Here is an 18,618-nt window from a genome sequence, read left to right as displayed (position 1 = left end):
GATATTATGACGTAACAATGAACTCATAGCAACCGATTGCTTACGTCACAAAAACGAATATTACCTCGAAGCCACCGCTTCCGAAATACCAAAACGCTAACGTGTTGTTGCCAAGAATGAAACAACTTTTTTTAAGATAAGATTTATTTTGAGTGAGTGACCGGTCGACACGCGTCTTGAATGTCAACTTTTTCAACGTTCCCTGGAAACTGACATTTTAATAATTAGTCATTTATAAAATCAATACGGACCTGCCTAGGAACCTAGGTTGAAATATCGCCGCTGTTTTAGCGCGTCCAAATATTGATACCCGTTGAGCCGTCGCCAGGAAATCGCTCGCTTCCTGCGCCATGCTCGTCACGGCCATCACGACACGACAGGGCAAAGCGAATTGAATTAGATGCCGGTTTCATTAACGGAGAAAATACCGGGATCGTCAAAAAAATCGGGAATCAAGCAAAATCCATAGGGACACCCCTAATCATGTTAGGGCAGGAATACGGCCAGAGGCCTCCGCCGACTGTGCGCGCGTACGCACAGGCAGAGGCCTATTAGCCGGTAATTAAATCTGCCGGTGAACTTACGGAGTGATCGGCGGGAATTCGATTAGCGGCTTCAGGCGGGCCTACTGGGAATTCCTCGATCGCTTTTCCGATGCGCCGAAAATGGCTGCCACGGCGAGTAGGGACATTTAAGTTTACATTTTAAATATCGCTTAATTACTGACTCAACAATTCGCACATAAAATTCGATTTAAAACAGTTGACATGAAATAGGTGTTTCAGCAGTAACGGACAGGCCACTTACACGAAATGGATTAAATTTAGATTGCTAGGAATAAAATTCAAACATTTAAGAAGCAATATTCGTATACAGGCATATCGGTATTCATTAATATTTCATAGTATCTTATGCATTTTTGCCCTTTGATCGCATTTAACGTTAAATGCTCCAAAAATATGAAAAAAAGTAAAGTGTCCTGTCTTTGAAACTATATATCCAACAAACACTAGACACAATAAACTACTTCACATAAGGCTTACCTCAGCATCCAGTTTCACAGTGTGTAAGTGACGGGAACGTATGAACCCCTTTATAAAACCATACACGTCGAAGTACTGGCCATGTGTAGATACTTAACGCACAATACACACACTGAATGACGGTATCTCCTTGATCTAAAACACTTTTCACATAAAAGCAAGATTCTAACTCCGTCAACTTGATATCACGTACAATACCCATACATAACCAGTACTGAACGACACGTGACTGCTATCTATGCACTGCTGTACCAGTTCTTACTACAGACTTAATGACCATCAATGTCACTAGTACCCTTACTCCAACCGCATAAAATGGCTCTGAAAGCAGTCGCAAAAGCCGTCGTTCGACCGTGTGCACCTCGTCCCAACCCAATAGTAACTCACGTTGAGTTGGACTGGTAAATAGGACTAGCAGTATCCTTATCAAAACTTCTATGTTCTCCGGCGCTGCCTTTTTGAAGTTTTTGTGAAGTCTATAATCACGGGAGTTTCGGTCAACTCGGGCGGTCCTAGTTTCCACTAATTTGCATCGCGCACTGCAAATGCCCGGTTTCCATTCGTCTTGGTGCGTCGACGTGTATTGTAGGGTGAATCTCGGGTCGTGTGTACATTTTGTTTACGCCGAACACACCACAATAAACGGTACCACTTTTTACTATATTACCTGCCCTATTTACTTAAAAACAACAGTATAGGTGAATGTAAAATATTCAAAATTTCTTTTGGAAGTTAAAAAAAAAGTAATTTTACATCTACCATTTTACAATATTTTATAAAAAAAAACAACTTTTCGTAAATTTTTATAAAGAGGTACAGGGTTTTTGTGTGATGTGCGGAAAATTTTAATTTGTTACAAATTAACTAAATATCTTAAAATAAGCCAGCACCAATTTTCGAAAATTCCTTGCCGTTATATCAGCAGGCCTGCTGTAAGCACAACAACGCTTAGTATATGCATAGCTGGCCCCGAAACTCAGCGCCCCATTTGTTCCGGGCGCCCCCAAGCTCCCTGTTATCGCTCGCGGGTAGAAATTGCTTGATGGATTGCGTGTTTGTATCCCCATTGCTGCGATAACCCGGGGATTAGCAAACACCAGGCAGTGATTTCGGCTGGGTCGGGTTGCACTGTACCACAAAGTGCATGTGTGCACACGGTGCGTTTTGACAAAACCGAACGATTAGAGTAGGTACAACTACGTTGTCAGCACGCACTGTTTAAGCCGTTGTCCCAAAATTAATGGCCGCACAGCCGAACACCCGACGAGCTGTAAAACTATATAAGGCAAAGAATTTAACCTTAACGAAAAAAGTACAGCGTGGCTGTCGTTTATTTTAAATTTAACCTTATGGTAAAATGCTGTGTACAATTAAAGACACCTAAAACAAACTGTGTTGTTTTAGCAGGTTTGCGTCGCCTGTTATGGTAGAACTACGAAGCTTAAGATTAAGTTTAATATCCCAGGGACGTTGGGTTTCTGTTCATCGTCTATCATTACTCGCTGTAATGACATTCGCTCCTGGATGCCACGTAACTCGGTAACTCATGGCTTAAACAAACCAACAATACAGGGCAATCAGGACTCTTTGTTTTTCGCGGTTACAAATGCTATCAATAATCATAGAGCGGACCCATATAAGCCTCAGCGGAGCCCGCTGATAAACTTGCGGGCGATGCCGCCTAGCGTGTTGTGCAAACAGCGAAATTAGCTTATTATCGTCGAGATTTCCGCAAAGCCACCCGGGCCGTCCGACGGCACACCGATCTTAATTTTCGGCGCTCTAGTCCCTCTGTCAAGTTCAACGTTACCGACAGCCAGCAATTATACATGAGTTGAGCGAATTGTCTGCGCTTCCTAACTCAACAGTAGGGAGCAGCTCGGCCCTAATCCTCAGGCAGACCAGACGCGCGATCCCACTACCTAATCCCTCTCATTTATAACACTTGACGCGCCATGACGAAATGAAGTTGCTTATTACAGATTCCCAAGCCTTAACCATAGCCGGGATCTCGCAAGCCAAGCATTTCTGCACTCAGGTCTTTAAGAAAATTACATTTCCGTTGTTCGTACCCTTTATCCTAATATTGGATTTTGAACGGAAAGCTATCGAATTTTATCAATCATAGTTGTAACTCTATCTGCGTTCTAACCGGCACCAATGATGTGTTCGCTCAAGGGCGACCTGGCTCGACAGAAAATCTCTATCTGCGATTGGCGGTTATACGATATCTCATTAATTGACGTTTATTTTTGTGAAACGTATCGAATGATTGAATACCTTTGCACGCGCTGGTCAAATTCGACCCTGAAAACAGGCCTTTGACACGTAATACAGGTGGACAGTCGCGAGGTCAACTGGCATGAGAACGTCACGGCTCATTTCGATTCCAGGCACTGTTACGTCATAATACTGTTTGTACCAAAAACAAGAAACCCTGGAACTGGTTTATGTTAAACAACGAATTCTGATTGATTTTTGTTAAGTAAACAGCAGGAAACAAGTCCAGCATTGCGGATATTGGCAAACATATTTTAGCTTCCAAATAGCGATAAAATTTGCACAAATTACTAAAACGCAGGAATTTTCTTAATTTCAGTTTGTTTAAAAAATTATACATTGTAACTTTCTTAGTTATTGGCAGATGCCTTTTTCTCCCGGCGCCGGTCGCGATTTTTTAGCCGCGGTCACTCATTTTTATGATTAACTGCCCGACCCCGGAAAAAGCGTGAAACGTTTATTAGTACAAATCGGTTTCTCAATTTAACCCCAGACTTTTTGTTCGCTTATTAATACAGTTCCAAACGTGTCAGTTTCAAAGCACCTACTTTAGTGTTGGCAACTGTACAATATTTTCTTGCAGTAGTCGAGTAGAACGACTGTTTACGCACAATTTCGTTTTCAACCTAATGGCCCGAAAAAAATGTTGTATTCAGTAGATTCCTTGTCAACAAAATAAATACAAAATTTACTAATTTACAATTCAAATGCTGATGTGGTTTAAGTTAAAGAGCAAGCATACAGCTTGGTTTATTTATAGATCCTTTTGTAGCATATGGTTAGGACAACTTTAACCTTTAACCCTGTTGAACTTACGAAATAAATTCTATGCCCAGCGGTGCTTTCGCATAATCCGATGTTTTCGTTTCGATTTCAAACCCGCGTTTTGGTCCTATGTAATGATGCGGAACGAGACCCATTGTGACGCAATACTCGCATGCTGAGCTATCTCTACAGCCTCATATTGCGCTGGCGACGATTTGTGATCAACAATCGATTCGTTGAGACATTGACAAAGCTATGGCGGACATGGCCTTTCACCCAAGCTTGATTTCCAGTAATTCGGAATTTGACAGCGCAAACGGAATTCGTTACGTCATCGTGTTCTGTGTTCAGTTTACCCTTCTCTGCTTGCCAGTTCCTGATCAATTTTAATTTATTCCAAACCTGTTTAATTAAACAGCAATAACGATTATATAATTTAATTTCTAGATTATTTGTTGAAAAGTTTTCGCAAGGTGCGATTTTTTTGTGTAGTTGCAACAGCTGGTCTGTCAGCGCCATTTTAACTGTTGCAATTTACAGATTTAGACAAAACATTTGTATCAGTAATTCAAGTAAAAAAATAGTTGTAAAATCCAGACCAGGATATCGCTAATTCGGACTTACCTTACTTTTAAAAATAAAAAAACATATTTTTTAAATACAACGTATTTGACTGCTCAAAATGCTTTTGAAATACACAATCGTCGTTTGTGCTGGGTGCCAAAGACTAAAACATTTTTTTATCATCATGTTTGTATAGATGTCACGTATTTAGGCGGCTGATATTTTTACTTCTAGCCGCATTGATTGCAGTTGAAGCTATATTTTTTACAATTCCCAAACTCTTTAATAGTAAGGTGGGGAAGATGGGACACTTTTTTATTCTATTTTCTCGTCCCAATTGGTAGTAAACAAAAACATTCAAAAAATTTTAAAACCGTATCCTCACGACTCTCATAGACCGTTTTTAATTGTTTAAAACACGATCAATATTTTTGGATATTATCCACCAAAGCCGTCTTCCCCCACCTTAGTATATATTCCATTCAAGCGGCCACCGGTTAAACGCTTAACGTATTTAAACTGGACTCTAATGGTATTTATATCAGTCAGAACATTCAGCAAAAAATAATGTTCTGTATAAATTTCCATTTCCAAAAAAATGCTTACAAAATAATTCGTACATTGAAATAACAACTAAATAAGCTTGAACAAGTCTATAGTGGTTTCAAGCGGAGACAAAAAACAATCGTCCATTTTGAAACAATTTGAACACATGACTATAAACAAAAGCTTCTATTTAATATAACGTTATTAAAAACGAAAGTTTTTTCCTGGGAAAATGTTTTAACGGTTAAATTAAGTGAATTGATTTTCATAGCTCCCACAAAAGTGATAAATTTTTCTTTAAAAAAATATTTTAAACATTTTTTTTTGAAATTAAAATTAACTTTATCTTATAACTACGTCTACTTTTTCAAGGCTGCAAGTAAAAGTGTTTTGACACACTTCAATAAATTAGAAGCATAAGAACATGCGTTATTACATAATACGTACGTGTTTTAATATCGATTCGCTCACGCAGGCATTAAATAGATTGCGTGTAACGAAAAACCAACGAAAATTTGATTGACACATTCATTATGATCTCGCGCCCCCTCAAGTGATACTCGTTGGTCATTAGCATTACATAATCTGTCTTAATATTCATAATTGGCCCCTCATCCTCGTCCAGCAGCCTTCTGTTGCGTGACAATCGCTTTACGCTTATCTGACACTTGGACGATGTATGACGTAATAAGAGGACTTATTTCACGCGTCAGAAATCTGCTCTGGCAGCGCTTTAAGTCCTAATTGGTGTTTCTACAGTGCTTGCGGTGGGGGTATGGTTTATTTTTGTATGGACAGTTTCAAAACGTTTCCGAATTTGTTTAGACAGGTTTAAGCATAAATACTGACTGGGGCTGGAACTTTAAGCCAAAGTGGCTCTCGTGACGTCACAGCGCAACTTTTATGTCATATCCGGCCAAAAAAACATTGGTGTAATTTTGCAGAACCGCGCACCAGAACGACTAATCCGGGCGTCCCATAAAAACAAAGTCGAATTTAGCGTCGTTGGGAGCCAGCCCTTTTCCGGGGGACCCTATAAATCCTCTTTGATTTATACGGCCCGTCTGAGCTGGGTGAATTGGCTCGCACAGGGGCCCGCCCACCCAGCCCTCTAAGCACACGAACCCTTGACCCAAGCGACCCACGAAATAAGATCCTCTTTATAAAATATGTCAAACCTTTTGACAAAGTGTGAGGCTTCGTAAAAGAATTGCCGTCAAACAAGCTTCGGAAAGAAAGCCGTGTTTGCTTTAGGGAATGCGCCCGGTCCTGCCTATAAACTCACCCCCTTATCCGCGGTCACGCCCGGTTACAACACAGGCAGAAACGATAACAAATCATTGAGCCTAAGCTGCACTATAAACGTGCTTTGAATTTATATATTCGCAAAAAAAAACGATTTTTTTTCTTTGGCATAACCCGCGTTGTATAGTATGAATCCAACCCAGAGTTTAAATGGTATTTAAAAGGTGTTGGTATCGGTAATGGTAGCCTAAGATTACTGTTTAAACTAGGCACGTTATAAGGATTGATCTTCCCAAGTTTTAGCGCGTCCAGTAAGCCGCAAAGTTTTCAATTGTGATTCAAATAATCGCATTTGCTGCCATTCTTCGGACGTAATGAAGTAGAAAATGGGCATTATTACGCGACAACCCGCAGCGGCCAGAGTTCGACTCGCGGCCACCAGTGTCTAAATGACAAAGTGGTGTCGTAGAATTTTCTCATACCAGCAGCGAGAACGAAGCGTCGACCGAATCGCTGGGCTGAGAAGTCACGTAATTCGGCGGTTTGACTCCTTGCGGTAGTGCTACGTAAACAAACAACGATCATGCTTGCCTCGATTCGTGAACAGTAAACGATTGTTTTGACTAGCTGCAAACAATACGCGGCGATCCCTTGCGAAATTCAAGTCCACCATAGCGAGCCTGTGACGTCACGGATCAAAGGCGACTGTGACGTCACAGGGAAGTAACAAATGCGGTGTCAGCGAGTGAGCCAAACCAGACCCTGCTTCTAAAATAACTTGAGCTAAATTGGAACAGAGGTCGCAGAATAATTCAATTATACCCAAGCAGTTACCAACACGCCTGTGGCTGGCGAAGGTCAAAATCCCCATACAGGGCACGAATCACGCGGTTAAAACGTTAAGAGAAGCTGATTGGGTTGCAGGGGTGGTGGTAGGTTGTTTATTCTGAACGGGCCATCTGTTTTCGGTAAACATCAGACCGAAGACAGGCCCCGCTATCTATCATTGGCCCACCGAAATTGGGGTGTGCTTTCCACTAATGGCTGGACGTAAATAGAAACTTGCCAGTCGTGGAATGCACTAATCAGAGGCGCAGGCACTCTTTGTGGCTTTTTGAAACAGTAAACCAAAGTTTTTAAATCCGAGATTCTGCAAAGGATTAATCTCTCTTGTTTTTTCCAGCCATCTTTATAAACAGCTCACTGGCGCCGCTAGCGGAAATGTTTTTAAGGAAAAGGAAGCACTATCGAACATAGCTACGCGGCCTCTTGGTAATGCTATTTTATGCATATTTTATTACATACAATCTTTTGATAAAAATACAACCAGTTGATGTCTATAGAAATCATAGTAAGCTAAATAATAATCGACCTACTCTACACCGGGATAACGTAAAGATATGAAAATCATGATTGTCATTGAATTTGTATATAGAGGGGGGAGGGGGGGGGGACGGTCTACGGTATTCGAGGTGTCCCATCTTCCCCCACCCTACTATATAGCAGGGTGGGAGAAGATGGGACACCTTTAGCACATAATATCCAAATATCCTGATCGTACTTTAAACAATTAACAACGTTGAATGGGAGTTGTAAGAATATAGCTTCAAAATTCTTTGAATATTCTTTGTTTACTACCAAATGGGACGAGAATACAGAATGAAAAGGTATGTCCCATTTTCTCTACCCTACTATATGTGCCAGTTTCATTGTCTACTTTCAACAAATCACATGAAGAATTCTCTCACATCGTTTGCCACTTGCTCGATGACGTCGTCGTTGTACCTTCGATCTTCATTCCGTTCCATGAAAAAACTGGAAAGTCGTTTGTTTTTATTTGAAAAAAAAATGCATAAACATAAGCTCATACTGAACTGCTATACCTTTGTATAATTTCTTCAGCCGCTTCAAATTTCAATCTTTTCTTTTCCTGTAGTGTCCGCTTATACAACTCATCGCCAGATATTTCGCCAGCACCGTGCTCCATTGCGTGTTTTCGTTTGATTTCATGTGTAATTTTTTTATGAATACCATGCGATCCAAACACTTGTTGTAGCTTTCCAGTTTGTTGAGATTCAACAGCTAACTTAACGCAAGCTGCAACTGGAACCTGCTGTAGTTGTACAATTTCGTCTATCGCCCCTTCTATGTGCATTTCCACCGTTGCTACCTCCTTAAGCATACCCAAGAAGGCACATCGATAATTTGTGTCACATTTACCAACAGCCTCACTCATAAATGTACGCAATTTATCAGGTACTTGGTTTCGAATGCTTCCTATTTCATCTTCAGTGAAATATATCGACCAAGAGTTATCTTGTCGATACCTATCAACTTCTCCTTGGTCAAAAATCTTTACCCACATTTTTTTATCGCAATGATTTTCACGATTAGCTGTTTGAACCTCAAGAGATCTTGTACCGTTAATGGCAAAAGCTACTTCAGCCTTTTCATTAACAGAGAATAAAAGGCAATTTCCAATTATATATTTTGTTGGGTCGTTCAATATTTTCATGAACAACTGCAAGATCTGCTTCCCAGTAAGTGAACCGATGTCGCATTCTTTAATGAAGTTATATTTATCAAATTGAAGTTCCTTTTTAATCTGGCCTAAGCGTTGATTAGTTTTATCTTGCAAATCCTTAACACTACTCTCATCAGTCACATTAAACTCGGGCAGATCAATTGGAACTTTACTTGGATCGTAAATCACTGCGCTTCGTAACATTCTGAGTTGTTCTTCAGTCAACATATTGCAATAATAAATGTAAATTGTGACAAAGCTGCCGATCGTTGAACTTGATAATAAAAGGTAGTATAGCGAAGTTTTCAAATATATAAACCTCTCGCTTATGGTCTTACCGTTTTTCTGTACCATAGGCTAGGTCTACGGTTATTCCCGTTGGGTTATCCATGCGTGTTGTAGAAAAACTAGCCTTGCCGTCGGGGATTTCATCATTCTCGAAACTCTTTTCTCTTTGTTCACAACCTTACCGATTTAAACAAACGCAACCATGAAGAACGTAGCATTGTGCTGGCACGCACATGAACTTTACCGAGTTCAGTTCTTCATGGTTCATTTTATTGCGTATAATCTTTCGGTTTGCCTTATCTCGTCATTTTATTCAATAGAAAACTGATAAAAATGCATGAAGTACCAATCTTCACAATAAAGAGGTAACTTCATTTGCCTGTATGTTACATTATTATGAAGTCATATTCATAGGTAAAAAACGCGCAACGACTTTAGGTTATAGTAGGGTGGGAGAAGACGGTACACTTTCAGCGCATAATATCCATACACTCCGAGTTTGTTTTAAACAATTAACAACGGTCTATTGAAGTCAGAAGAATACGATTTTGTTATTCTTTGAAAGTTCTTTGTTTACTACCAAATTGAACCAGAAAATAGATTGAAGAGGTGTCCCATCTCCCCATGAAGCTGTTTTTTGTTTGTGAGAAAACCTTAGATATGTATAGTAGGATGGGGGAAGATGGGACACATTTAGCACAGAATATCCGAATATTCTGATCGTTTTTTTAAAAAAAGGTGTCCCATCTACGAATAAAAAACTTAAAGCAACCAAACAGTTGATAAGTGTACTGTTAATACTGTGATAAAATACAAGTTATATAGTTAATTAATAGAAGGTTTCGTCTCTTCTTCCACCAAATCACATGAAGAATTCTTTCACATCGTTTGCCACTTGTTCGATGACGTCATCGTTGTAACTTCCATCTTCATTCCGTTCCACGAAAGAACTGGAAAGTCGTTTGTTTTATTTGAAAAAACTTACCTATATACATTAGCCCTATACAGACAACGTATAAAAACTATACTCTACCTTTGTATAATTTCTTCAGCCTCTTCGAATCTCAATATTTTCTTTTCCTGCAGTGTCCGCTTATACAACTCCTTGACAGATATTTCGCCACCGTGCTCCGCTGTGTATTCTCGTTTGATTTTTGCTTCAATGTCATCCTGTATGCCACGCGATCCAAACACTTTTTGTAGCTTTCCGGTTTGTTGAGAATCTACAGCTAACTTAATGCAAGCTGCAACTGGAACCTGATGTAGTTGTATGATTTCCTCCAGCATTCCATCTGTATTTACTTCCAACTTTGCTATTTCTTTGAGCATACCAAAAAAGGCACATCGGTAACATGGTTTACAACTTTCCACAAGGTTGTTTAGAAATATCTGCAGTTCAATCGTTACTCGTTGACGTATCCTTTGAATTTGACCCGGAGTGTAATATTTCGAACAATATGTATTGCCTGCTTGTAGACGCCGAGCAACTTCTTCATCGTCAAAAATCTTTTCGTACGTTTTTTTATCGCAAGCCCTTTTTCGCTTACTTGTTAGAACCTTAGAAGACCCGCCTGTACCGTTAATACCAAAAGCAACTTCAGCCTTTCTATTAACAGAGAATGAAAGACTATTTCCAGCTTTATATTTTTTTGGTTCGATCAATATTTTCATGAACAACTGCAAGATCTGCTTCCCAGTAAGTGAACCGATGTCGCATTCTTTGATGAAGTTATATTCATTACACTGGAGTTCGTGTTTAATTTTACCCAAGAGTCTGTTCATTTTGATTTTTAATTGCTCAACACTACTCTCATCGGTCACATTAAACTCCCACAGATCAGTTGGAACTTTACTTGGATCGTAAACCACTGCGCTTCGTAACATTCGGAGCTGTTCTTCAGTCAACATAGTGATAATTCTAAAAGTAAACCAGAAATGCACTGCTGATCGTTAAATCTTAATAATGGAAAGTAGTAGCGAAGTATTCAAATATATATCCTTCTTTCGGTTTTGTTCTTGCTATTTCTCTGTACCATTCACTATGTACATGAGTAAAGTCGACAGGGGTCATACGTATGTCCGGTTTCCCTTATTAATCACTGTGATTACGTCATACATACGTCAGGTTACACTACAGAAGCGGGAGATTGCCCGATCGTAGTCGGGGCTTACCCCTAACTACCTCCAATTCAAACCACAACAAAAGGTTCAACGTTTAATATGTTGTACATATTGTAAAATAACGAATTCCTTTCGAACAAAAGATTTATTCTCTGTTGGTAATTTTGTTTAATGAAGCATCGGTTGGTTTGGTTTATTTACAGTGTGCGCTGTATCAAGTATTATATTTTACAATTGGTTAAAGTAAACAGTGGTAGCCTACCACAATAATTACTATAAAAAATCATTTCTTTATCTGTAATACAAAAATACTATTTGAAAAATGCCCGAAAACAAAAAACTTTAATGTAATATATAAAAATCACTAAAAATCGAATTGATTGAACTACGAATAAAAAACTTAAAGCAATCAAACAGTTGATAAGTGTACTGTTAATACTGTGATAAAATACAAGTTATATAGTTAATTAACAGAAGGTTTCGTCTCTTCTTCCACCAAATCACATGAAGAATTCTCTTACATCGTTTGCCACTTGCTCGATGACGTCATCGTTGTAACTTCCATCTTCATTCCGTTCCACGAAAGAACTGGAAAGTCGTTTGTTTTTATTTGAAAAAAATACATAAACATAAGCCCTACAGACAACGTAGAAAAACTATACTCTACCTTTGTATAATTTCTTTAGCCGCTTCGAATCTCAATATTTTCTTTTCCTGCAGTGTCCGCTTATACAACTCATTTCCAGATACTTTGCCACCGTGCTCTCGTTTGATTTTTTCTTCAATGTCATCTTGAACACCATGCGATCCAAACACTTGTTGTAGCTTTCCGGTTTGTTGAGAATCTACAGCTAACTTAACGCAAGCTGCAACTGGAACCTGCTGTAGTTGTACAATTTCGTCCATCGCTCCTTCTCTGTGCATTTCCACCCTTGCTACCTCCTGAAGCATACCTAAGAAGGCACATCGATAACATGGTTCACAATTTTCCACAGGGTTGTTTAGAAATTGTTTAAGTTTTTTAGGAACTTGTTTTCGAATGTCTTCTATTTTAGATGGATCGTAATTCTGTGACCACACTTTATCAGTTTGTTTCAATGCGGACTCGACATCTTTATCATCAAAGATTTTTACATACATCCTTTTATTCCAGGGCAAATCACTCCTATCTGTCCAAACTTCGAAACACCTTGGCCCGTTAATGCAAAAAGCCACCTCAGCTCTTCCATTCACAGAATACAAAAGAGAATTTCCGGGCTGATATTTTGTTGGGTCGTTCAATATTTTCATGAACAACTGCAAGATCTGCTTCCCAGTAAGTGAACCGATGTCGTATTCTCTGATGAAGTTATATTTACCTGAAGGAAATTCCTTTTTAATCTGGCTTAAGCGCCGATTAGTTTTATCTTGCAATTTCTCAACACTACTCTCATCAGTCACATTAAACTCGGGCAGATCAGTTGGAACTTTACTTGGATCGTAAACCACTGCTCTTCGTAACATTCGGAGCTGTTTTTCAGTCAACATAATGCAATAATAAATGTAAATTGTGACAAAGCTGCTTATCGATAAACTGCTTAATGGAAGGTAGTTGCAAAGTTTTCAAATATATACCTTTCTCTCGCCTTTGTTCTTGCTATTTCTCTGTATCATAGACCAGGACCTATCACTTATTCAGATGTGCTATAGGTAAACTAAAGTCCTGCTCCCGGGGATTTTATCAATTTCGAAACTTCTCTTTTGACTTTTTGAAACCTTAGATGTGTGTGCCACAATGGAGACAACAAAATGCCACAATGAAATAAACAAAGATTCTGTTTGTATGTACACACCCCTATATGTATTTTCATGAACAACTACAATACCTGAATTCCAGTAAGTGAACCGGATGTCGCCTTCTTCGGTAAAGTTATATTCATTGGATAAAATTTGTGTTCAATTTTTGTTTTGTTTTTCACAAGAGTTTGTTCATTTTGATTTTTAATTGCATAATTCTGGTGTCATCGGTCACATTAAACTTGGGTAGATTTATTAGTTATAACTTTACTTAGATCGTAAAACACTGCTTTTCGTAAGATTCTGAGTTGTTATTCAGTCAACATATTGCAATTGTAAATGTAAATTGTGACAACGCTGCTAATCTCCATTCGCCTTTGTGCTTGCCAATATGTCTGTCGGGTATACCCATTGAGATGAAAATCCAGTAAAGCTGTTGGGGATTGTTTTATTTTCGAAACTCCACTCTTCACCCTTTGTTAAGCTACCCAGATTTATAAAGAAAAACAAAGCTAACAATGATAAAAGAACATCGTCTTTATATGTACGTACAGTATATGATTTCAGTTCCTTTATGATGGATATTTTTATTGCGTGGCACCGTTTTGTTTCATCGCGTCATCTCTGTTTTTGCCGCGCACCTTGTTGGACCGTGAGATACTGTTACATTTGTTTTAATCTATCATCAAATGAGTACCCGTAGATTTAAAAATCTTGTTTTTGCCCGATACCTGTCTTTCCCAACCTACTATATAGTAGGGTTGGGGAGGCGGGACACTTTTAGCAGATAATATTTAAATAGACTGATCGTGTTTGAAACAAAAAACCAACGGTCTATAGGAGTCGTGAGGATACGGTTTTATAATTCCTTGAATGTTCTTTGTTTACTACCAAATGGGACGAGAAAATAGAACAAAAAGGTGTCCTATCTTTCTCCACCCAACTATACAATCGTAAACACCAGTATTGCGGTAACATTCCTAATTTGAGCCATATTGACCTATGTCTCTTTTTCTATACATTATTTTTTTTACACAAATGAAACTTATTTTATTACACAAAATCACACAGACGAAAAATTACAGCCTTATTTTATTAAACTACGAGATTGAATTGGCGATGCAATCTTGCAATCTACACAACTTTGGCAGTTTTCACATGATTCAACAAGAATTAAACTTCACATAATTACGGTACTATCACGATAGTATATGATTCAGAAAATATGATGTATTCTTTTAACACCGAATTTTAATACTTAACAAAAAAAGCAACTGTAATCGTCATTAGTTTTTGTTAGGCAGTTGAAATGCTGTCGAATAAAACAGTCATTTTTTCGTTTGTTGTCAAATATAGGTGCACGGAATGGGAAAATTATAAATGCGCTATTTTTTCCATCCTACTATACAGTACACATAGTAGGGCGGGGGAAGACGGGACACTTTTAGCAGAAATATATCCAAATATCCTGATCTTGTTTTAAACATTTAAGAAAGGTCTAGAAAAGTCGTTATAGGACACGGTTATCTATGATTCTATTGAATGTTCTTTGTTTACTACCAAATAGGACGAGAAAATCGTATGAAAAAGTTTTCTATCTTCCCCCACCCTACTCTCATTTTTAGAGTTACTTATTATAATTTGATGGCGATATTCAAAATTTAAATTGTTTAGGTAAAATTTTTAGTTAATCTTTTTGATCATAAGTTTAACACAATAATGAGGAGGGTCTATATCCTTCGTAAAGTATTCGCCAGTAACAGAATCCACGTACTCAGCAAACTTGATTTCTTTTTTCGTATCATAACCAAGTTTTGAGGTTATGAGTTGTGTGTATAATGACGTCGACTCACTCGTTACATACCCACAGTTCAACTCCTTTGCCACCAGTTCAATTCTTGAATTAATTAGTTTTAAATGAATTAAATAAAGTTTCGTATGAATTTAAACAAGTTTTTAACAAATTTAAGTTTATAAAAAGATTTTAAACAAAGTTTTAACCAGTGTAAATAATTTTTAAATAAACTTTAATAAGGTTATAACGAATTTAAATAAGTGTTAAATTGCGGTAGATTTTGTTCAGAAGACGTAGGTTCTGTTCTTCTGTTTTAAATTAAGTAAGGATTTCCTTTTTTTCAATTAAACTTTTATTTTGAATATTTATATTATTATACAGTCAGTATTACCGTTTTCGTATTGCAGTCATGATTCCTCTTTTACAATGTGTCTCCTTGACAGTTGACAATGCAATAGTGAGGTACACGTCTTCACCAACATAAGATGCGATATCGACGTTTACAGCGTCCAGCAATCTCTAAAAAACATAACATATAGTAGGATGGGGGGAGATGGGACACCTTTAGCATATTAACAACAAGTATTCTCATCGTGTTTTAAACAATTAACAACGGTCTATGGGAGTCGTGAGGATGCGGTTTTATAATTCTTTGCATTTTCTTTGTACTGCCAAATGAGACAAGAAAATAAAATGAAAAGGTGTCCCATTCTCCCCTAAAAAGCTACATATACGTGGTAACTCGCAAGTTGGCACGAGTCGTGTAATACAGAACACCCGTGTCATAAGGATAAATAAGTTACATTTATTCGTTTAATAGTAGGGTGGGTTAAGATTGGACACACTTTTATTCTATTTTCTCATCCTATTCGTTAGAAAACAAAGAAAATTCAAAAAAGGTGAAACCGTATCCTTTCGACTCACGTAGACCGTTGTTAATTGTTTAAAAAAACATAATATTTGGATATCATTTGCCAAAGTGTCACGTCTTCCGCCGCTCCGCTATATTTTCATTCATAACAGTTTTTTCTTACCGCCATAGGCGCAATATCTTTATCCAGAACGGGTGGGTGGGGTTCACCGACGCGATGGAGGTTTCCCAAAATAATTCCCACTGCCTCACCGCTTTTAATATCGTATGCAATTAAGGATGCGTTATCTTGAATGACGTTCTATAAAAAGTACAACCAATTTATGAGAAAAAAAAGTTGTACAAAAAGCTGGGGCAAAGAAATCGACTGGAATCAATGTTTTCTGTAGCACTTGCTTGGTATCATACATGGAAACACCTATAACGATATCTTCAAACAATGTAAATTGTTATGAGTTTTCAGTGTATTAAAAACGTTATATTCACTCAGTGGCCACTAATGGGTTGTCCGCCATATATACAAAAAATGAAAAAAAATCCACCCAAAAATAATCGCCCACAAAGTTACATACTTGGTAACTCGTAAACTGTATAAAACAAAACACCCGTGTTATAAGGACTGTCGTTTTCCGACCACACGAGGATAAAGTAAATTACATTCATTCATTCATTCATTCATTCATTCATTCATTCATTCATTCATTCATTCAGTATTCATTCATTCATTCATTCATTCAGTATTCATTCATTCATTCATTCATTTAAATTCAATATTTTAACTGTATATTCTATTTTTGTCTAAATATGCTGCACTTACTTTTATATAAACGTCCCTAAGAAACGGTCCCATTTTTCCGGGGAACTTCTTTTCTGTTAAAGAACAAATCGGTTCTCTTGGTAGATAGTGATTTAGAGTTAAGTCGACCATCAAATCTCGATCTTCGGATGTCAGTCTTCTGCATCCAATTTCACCAGGAATTAGGTCTTTGTATAACTCATCCTGGATTGACGCTTCAGCAGACATTTCGTTTTCTAGTTCAATTGAAATGAAATCAAACTCGCTCACTCTTGCAATCACTTGTAACTGCACAGGTTAACAATATTTATATAGTAGGGTCGGGAGAGATGGGACAACTTTAGCATATAATATCGAAATATCCTGATCGTGGTTTAAACAATTAACAACGGTTTATAAGAGTCATGATGATACGGTTTTATAATTCTTTGAATTTTCTTTGTACTACCAAATGAGACAAGAACATAAAATGAAAAGGTCTCCGATTCTCCCCCTACCAATAATAACCATACCTATTACGGTAGCGAAGATTTAGAAATGTTTTAAACGAAAAGACAGAATACTGCGACAAAATACAGTTGTTAAAACACGCTTACAGTTCAAAAACAAATTTATATTTAACTGAAAAAAATAAGCGCGGTCGCTACACCTAACAGACAAAAGATCCATTTATGTTTAATTATTTTTAAGTTAATAGAAGTAAAAGTGTGTGTAAAGACACGACCCGTAATGGCGGTTCCAACCTGGCTTGCAGCGAAGGATGTTTGTTTGTTTTGCGTCAGCAAGAATAACCAAGCAAACAGTGTTAACCAAAATTTTATAATCGTTACATACACCGTACTGTTGAACTGACTGGATCCAAAGTTCTTTATTCTATATTGTTCACAAACAACCGAGAACTGTCTGATATAAATATTACATTGAACGAAATTGGCATTGCCTATTTGCTAAATTCAAAATGGCGTTATACTAAACAGTTTTTAATATCCTGACGTTATGTTTGTTTTTCTAATTTATTTGGAAAACGCAAAATCGGACCTGCATGCTATTTTCCGAGTTTTATTTTTCCAGTCATAAAATATGAAATCGTAGCTTTTTCAGCGAGTATAAAGTGACCATAGGTCCCTTTCGCCGAATAGATGTTTTTCTTTTTCGCCAAATTTATTTCACATATATATAGTTATGGTTAATTTTTTAATTTATTCTTTAATCTCCTAATTAAATCCATTATACTCTTGTTTTCTGCATCCTGCTCTAATATGCACCGATATAGAAAGTTTACAAAACGTTAAACGTGTGCGCAGTTCTTGTAAAAGTGTGCCAAGCACACAAACTGTGTGTTTACTAACTCCGCGCCAAGAACCATTCAACATAACTTGTCAAATATACGAGAGCAAAGCTGGACACGTTCCAGTCTGATTAATGAAAAAAAACACGCACTTATCAACTCTCAGACCAGGTACCGAATTATAAAATTAAATTGATAAGCGTGACAGTTAACCTATATGCAAATCAGTTGAAAAAATTCTGTAACTGTGAGAAAAACATGCGTAAAGAAACCTGCTACACCCTATCTGTAATATATAGTTAACTATGACTGCCTGTCAGCTATAAGCTACATTAAATGTCAATATATTTAAGCAAATTAACGGTCGATCAAATATAAAATGCAATAAAAAAAGCTGTTTTGTTTTAAAAACGAGTTGTAATAAAAAAATGCACTTAGCAGTTATATAACAACTTACGCACACTAATAGCTAAACACAAATACTCTAAGTTTTGTGAGAAACCTTAGACATGTACATGAGAAAATATCGACAGGGGTCATACGTATGCCAGGTTCCACTTAATATATCACTGTGATTACGTCATACCTATGTCCCGTTTCACTGCAAAAGCGAGAGATTGCCGGATCGTAGTCGGGGCTTTCCCCTAACTACCTCCAAACAAACCACAACAAAAGGTTTAATGCTTCACATATTTTACATGAAATAACGAATCGCT

At 37.6% G+C, this 18,618-nt stretch overlaps 4 protein-coding genes across 4 annotated transcripts; all 4 read right to left on the bottom strand.

Annotated features, from left to right (window-relative positions):
* Positions 1 to 7,714: 7,714 nt before the first annotated feature.
* LOC149729798 (uncharacterized) lies at positions 7,715 to 9,387 on the bottom strand. The gene is made up of 2 exons (XM_089887137.1): positions 8,327 to 9,387; positions 7,715 to 8,258 (listed from the first exon to the last, which is right to left on the bottom strand). The coding sequence occupies exons 1-2, from the start codon at positions 9,319 to 9,321 to the stop codon at positions 8,171 to 8,173; spliced, it is 1,083 nt and encodes a 360-aa protein (XP_089743263.1). The 5' UTR covers positions 9,322 to 9,387; the 3' UTR covers positions 7,715 to 8,170.
* Positions 9,388 to 9,429: 42 nt separating this feature from the next.
* LOC149729797 (uncharacterized) lies at positions 9,430 to 11,279 on the bottom strand. The gene is made up of 2 exons (XM_089887138.1): positions 10,289 to 11,279; positions 9,430 to 10,205 (listed from the first exon to the last, which is right to left on the bottom strand). Exons 1-2 carry the CDS (start codon positions 11,161 to 11,163, stop codon positions 10,118 to 10,120), a joined length of 963 nt encoding a protein of 320 aa, XP_089743264.1. The 5' UTR covers positions 11,164 to 11,279; the 3' UTR covers positions 9,430 to 10,117.
* A 233-nt stretch (positions 11,280 to 11,512) lies between these two features.
* LOC149729796 (uncharacterized) lies at positions 11,513 to 14,081 on the bottom strand. The gene is made up of 2 exons (XM_089885770.1): positions 12,044 to 14,081; positions 11,513 to 11,964 (listed from the first exon to the last, which is right to left on the bottom strand). The coding sequence occupies exons 1-2, from the start codon at positions 12,901 to 12,903 to the stop codon at positions 11,877 to 11,879; spliced, it is 948 nt and encodes a 315-aa protein (XP_089741896.1). The 5' UTR covers positions 12,904 to 14,081; the 3' UTR covers positions 11,513 to 11,876.
* Positions 14,082 to 14,231: 150 nt separating this feature from the next.
* LOC149729795 (uncharacterized) lies at positions 14,232 to 18,159 on the bottom strand. The gene is made up of 4 exons (XM_089885772.1): positions 16,636 to 18,159; positions 15,982 to 16,119; positions 15,339 to 15,466; positions 14,232 to 15,049 (listed from the first exon to the last, which is right to left on the bottom strand). The coding sequence occupies exons 1-4, from the start codon at positions 16,840 to 16,842 to the stop codon at positions 14,836 to 14,838; spliced, it is 687 nt and encodes a 228-aa protein (XP_089741898.1). The 5' UTR covers positions 16,843 to 18,159; the 3' UTR covers positions 14,232 to 14,835.
* Positions 18,160 to 18,618: the final 459 nt, after the last annotated feature.

This window comes from Ciona robusta, chromosome 10, assembly GCF_009617815.1.
Source record: "Ciona robusta chromosome 10, ASM961781v2".
Taxonomy (NCBI): domain Eukaryota; kingdom Metazoa; phylum Chordata; class Ascidiacea; order Phlebobranchia; family Cionidae; genus Ciona; species Ciona robusta.
Note: the sequence above shows the minus strand (reverse complement) of the source record. Positions and strands in the feature narration are given on the sequence as shown.